At 29.4% G+C, this 5508-nt stretch overlaps 1 protein-coding gene across 3 annotated transcripts in view; it reads right to left on the reverse strand.

Moving 5' to 3' along the window:
• LOC106692400 (Bromodomain containing 8) overlaps nucleotides 1-5508 on the reverse strand; it is a 39290-nt gene that overhangs the window by 14927 nt on the left and 18855 nt on the right. For all 3 annotated transcript variants that reach the window (XM_014438334.3, XM_014438333.3, XM_067053518.1), the window contains 3 exons: nucleotides 4358-4437; nucleotides 2684-2905; nucleotides 604-732 (listed from right to left, as the gene is read on the reverse strand). In XM_014438334.3, the coding sequence (XP_014293820.1) occupies nucleotides 604-732; nucleotides 2684-2905; nucleotides 4358-4437 (431 nt within the window). The remainder of the gene's footprint in view (nucleotides 1-603; nucleotides 733-2683; nucleotides 2906-4357; nucleotides 4438-5508) is intronic.

The following is a 5508-nucleotide window of genomic DNA, read 5'->3' on the forward strand; positions in this document are numbered from 1 at the left end:
TAAAAAAAAAAAAAAAAAAAAGAGAGAACCCAAAGCTGATACAACCAATGCTCACTGCTTATATACCTCTGTTCCTCCGACCACTGTCAAAACCCAAATCCGCAAATTCAGACTTAATACAATCCTCCCATCTTTTGGTTTACCCCTTCTAGAATGTACCAGGCAGCTCAGCACTTTTTAAGGGTATGTTCATAATTAACCCTAACAACCTAATTGTCAACTTTACATGAATAAGTATTTAAGCTGAAATAATTGGTGCATTTTGTAACCTTAATGAGTGAGCAATAGAATCTCAGTTTAAAATCAATTTCTTTTAAATTGACAATAATAATCATTGCAAAAGCATTCAGTTATTATAAGAACCAAATTTACCAGTTCCTTACACTTTGAAGGTACAAAACACAGTACAAACACTAATATTTTCTTATTTCAATAAATATATTTAGTTTTAGAATATAATATATAGGAAAAATAAAACAGTATTTCATGAATAAATAAACATATTAACATCATAGAACAACAAACGTAACCAGTGTATCCATTTTTAACAATTAAATATTTAAGTAGATGAAGGATAAAAACAACATTATAATGGATACTTACCTCAACAGGAAATATTTCAGAATTTTTTCCTGCATCATCACTTTCAACATTTTTAATATTATCTAATTTGGATATAGATTCCTCGATGACAACTGAGCTATCAGAAGTTTCATTGCTTGATGGAACACCCTAAAATTAAAGAATTATACAAATAAAAAGTTTCTAGACAATCAGAACACAAAGATTTAAAATAATTATTAGCTACTATATATATATATATATATAGGCAAGTATGTAATCATAAAATTGGTTCTATTTTCATTCTCAGCACCTCTGAAAACATAGAAGGGGGCCCTAATATTTTATAAATTGGAAAAGTTAAAATAAATCGATACGCAAGCGCGTGATCATAAAATCGATTCTATTTTCATTCTCAGCACCTCTGAAAACATAGAAGGGGGCCCTAATATTTTATAAATTGGAAAAGATAGGTAAGAGTGCACTCACAAAATCGATTTTATCTTGGTTCTCAGCACTTCTAAAAACAAATTAGGGGATTCCAAAATGTTAGATATCTGAAAAGTTAAAATAAATTGATTCTCAAGCTCACAATCATAAAATCGATTTTATTTTCTTCCTTAGCATCCCTGTAAACATATAAGATGACCCTAATATATTAGGGTAACCACTGGTAGGGTTAAATAATCATTATTAGTTATTTTCAACAGCTAAAGTTAATTGTAATTAGTATTAGTTGCCAAAATAGTCTTTGGTAGTTTCTTTCGACAAACAGCTAATTTAGCTGTAAAGATTAGTGGTAGCTAACAGTTAAGAACTAAATTAGTTCCATTTTTTATCACGACTAATTCTGAAACTGATTAGCTTGTTACCTTAGCAAGCTAATGTCCAACTCTCTTCACCAAGGTCATTTACCTGTTATATGGAGTTGTGAAGAAATTCATGAATTTTTTTTTAACAAAAAAAGAAGAAAATAATCTAAAGCAGAATGATAAAATCATTAAAATGTGGAGAAATTTACAGGAGTAACTGGAAGGGAGTAGATAAGTTTCTTAAGATATTGAGAAGAAGGAAAGTCTCTCGAAAGATGACTTGAAGTGGAACCATTGGTACTGATATAGCAAGACAACGACAACAACAAATTGTAAATTCAATGGTTCAAAATTATATTTTTTTTTGTTTAAAGAGTTATTTTATTATTATTTGACATATACAAGCTACAAGACTAATTGTATTAGTTTGTGCTTCATTATGAAACAGGCCCCATAAGTCTCTCAGTAGTGCTTTCATCAATTCTTAAAGAATAAGGTCATTCTAGATAGAAATCTTCAGTTCAATCTCAACATGTTAAAAGAACAATTAATGGAGATCAACATTAGCATAATCCTTAGAGTTGTTAAAAGAGGCTTCATGGGCAAGAGAGAAATGTGGAAAAGAAAACAAAAGAGGCATTATACAACACTTCTTCTGTTCTTATTTTGATATAAACTTTGGAATCATGAACTATGATGAAGAGGAATCAATCACGAATCCATGCAATTGAAATGAGATTCCCCTGAAAGATTAAAGGAAAGACAAAAGGAGATAAAGTCCATAATACCACTATTAGGTAGAACCTCAATGTTCCAACCAAAAATGTAATAGCAAAGAATCAATTTAGATGGTTTGACCTACCTTATAAGAATTTAGCTTGGAATGCAAAGTCAAATCAATAAAGCCATGGTTGGCCGAAAAGAAAGACCTAAGAATAAGAAGGTGGATAAAGTAAAAAAGGAATTTCAAACAAGGAGAATGGAGAGCAGTAATAGAAGGCAGCTGGTTAAGGGCCGAAAAGGGTGGAAAAGGCAGTTTAGACTCCCTCCTCACATTGCATAAGCAGTAGAAAGTATTGACTATGATGATGAATAAAGCTTAGGTTAAATCATATATTAAGAAAATAATTAAAAGTAAAAAATGCATTTGTAATAATTCACATAAATGCTTATCAATATTGAATCAGTAAATTTCTTATACCATATAGAAAAAATGTAGAATAAAACACATAAAAACAATCCATACTTCAATTATATTAAGAATTAATTATATAATTTCTTGCTAACAATTAATATGATCAAATACAAACCTCTTCTTGAGATCCAACAACTATCACCTCGTAAGTATTATCTTCTATACTAATGTTTTCAATTTCCTCATCGGAAATGGAAACGGTATCAATTCCCTCATTTAATACAAGTTCATTTAAACTATTTTCTCCAACAGTCTCAATTATGGCTTCTTCTACCCGTTCTATGATTTCTTCAACTGTCTCTAAAATTTCTTCTTCGGGTTCTTCATCTCCAATATTCTTAGAACAAATTTTGATCATTATTAATAAATACAAAATCACACATCATACAACTTCAAAGATAATTTTTTTGTTTTATAATCCAACAAAATTATGCTGGTACAAATCCTTTATATACTAGTTGGATATCATCATAATTATCATTCATGGATATATCCAATAGTGATAGTATACTATCACTATACAAATCCATGAACACACACAAAAACATAAACACACATGATACCTGCACTAACTGCACACTGCACTAACTCATCATGCTGTCAGCTTACTAATTGGTCCAGAGGACCAGGAACAAACAGTTGAAAAAGTTTTACAAAATTGATTATGGGAGCCGTTACAATGTAGTTTGCTTTCTCAAATTTATACCCTACCAATGCATTAGAATTCCCTCCCACCACTTATGAAACATTAATAGGTATTGTTATCACTCAGATCTTCCCACATATCTCCTATCTTCACAACTTTTTCCATTGAAAAAACTTACTGTAAAAAAAACTGCAGTACCTCAGAGGACACCATTTTGAAAATTCGGCAATGAAGCCTAGTTATTCAATAAAGATAATCCTTAGCTGATACTAAAGACCATTTCATTGTACAATAATATAATAAGTGTAATAAAAATAATTATTCTTTTTCTAATTTTTTTTTTTTTAAAGTATAAAATCCATAATATAAAATGGTGCTTCCTGAAGACTTGATAATTTAAATTCAGGGGACTTTTAACATGTTGACTGCCAACTACAAGTTATCTTGTAGTTGGTGTTATTGCCTCAGACGCCAACCTACGAGATAACTTTGACCTCAACTACGAGTTTGCTTACTTGGCTTAATTGGCCAAACTTACATTGCCTTCCTAGACTGAAATCTTGAAAAGTACAGTGGCAGTCAAAGTGTTAAACATCAATTTCTGTTAAAACCTCACATTCAAAATTTTGTATGACCCTAATACTTTCTCTTACTATATATTTCATGTATAGGTTAGTGAAAGTAAAAAATACAGTGACAAGTTAAACATGGATTAGAATTACTAATGATATAAAACAAAGCATACAAAATTATTTTGAATAATTTAAACATTTATGGAATAGTGAGATAAGGAATTTGATTTTACACTTATATAAGTTCAACTGACAAATTTGAACCTAAGATAAGAGTGACAATAATACATTGTGGAACAAAGATAGAGTAAGTGTAATTGGGAATACAATTAAGACAGATATAACACTATTAGAAACCCACAGTGTCTATTTGATATCAAACAGACTTTAGTAGATACTCGGGTTTAAATTTTGTTATGAATTCACAATTATTTTTTTTAGTAAATAGATTGTTTCAAGTTTCGAGTATGAGTGTGATTCGTAAATAACAAAAAAAAATGATATCATTAATAAGAAATATATGAAATAGTAAATTCAAAATAGTTAAAACAAAGCAGACAAACATAAATACCTCCAAATCCAATCTTCTGGGTGTCAACCTTTTAATTGGTGAAGACTCATTTTCTATGATTACTTCTGATTCTACAACTCCTAACATTAAATTTTCATTAAAATTAAGCTTGTATTTCACCTTATTAACTAATAAACATAAAATACAGAAAAACAGTAAGAAGAAATAATACATTCAATATCAACTAATTTGCTAGAAATCTGAACATCTTTTTCATTATACTTAGTTTAAAAGTAATTTCAATAATCATAATATCAGAAAAATTTTATTTCTTAATAAGTACTACAGCAGTAAAGTAAAAACAATTAGAACACTCATTTATTTATTACTTGATATTTTCTTTGCTAATTAACACCACCTTCAAAAAATATAGGCTCTTATGGTCAACAACATATGACCTAAATACATATATTATTATTATCAAGTGGAGCATCAAGAAAGAGGTATTAGTCAGAGTCCATCAACTAATTCCGTATGAGGCTTTGGCTTAATTATCCTCAATATTGTGTCACCAGAGAAACAGATATTGAACAGTTTTAATATTTTTTTGTATGTGGTTATTGCGCACCTTACTTATCCATACACACACATAGACATTAGCAAGGCAGCTCAAAACCACTAGTAGTTCTTCACTGAAGTCAAGTATGCCCACAATGGAAATAAACAGAGTGGCATACAACCATGAAATATAAAGCGGCTGCTTTTCAACTGGGAGTTCCAGCGTTCAGAATCAAGAGCATTTCCTTAACTTCAAATATATTTTTTATTCTTTTCTTCTGTTACCCAGAATATACACTTATTTATAATAATCATTTTAATGAATTTCATTTTAATAGAATTTTCTATTATCATTAATAGCACAATATTAATTGATGAAGACAAGTAATATATCATTATCTTTTTTAATTCATAATTAATTTGAGTAAACTTCATCTTAATGTTTTTATATTCTTCAATAGAGAACATATTTTCTGCGTAATGTATACAAATGTATATATTTACTATATAATTATGTATATAATTATATATATATATATATAAGTTACAGCCTTAGTTAGCTGTTACTTCGATGTCAGCTGACTGAGGAGATCAGCTGATCGCATGTATATAAAGAGATGTACCGAACCCAATAAAGTTAGTATGTTACAGCA

This window comes from Halyomorpha halys, unplaced genomic scaffold, assembly GCF_000696795.3.
Source record: "Halyomorpha halys isolate HHAL.00 unplaced genomic scaffold, Hhal_1.1 Scaffold55.1, whole genome shotgun sequence".
NCBI lineage: Eukaryota > Metazoa > Arthropoda > Insecta > Hemiptera > Pentatomidae > Halyomorpha > Halyomorpha halys.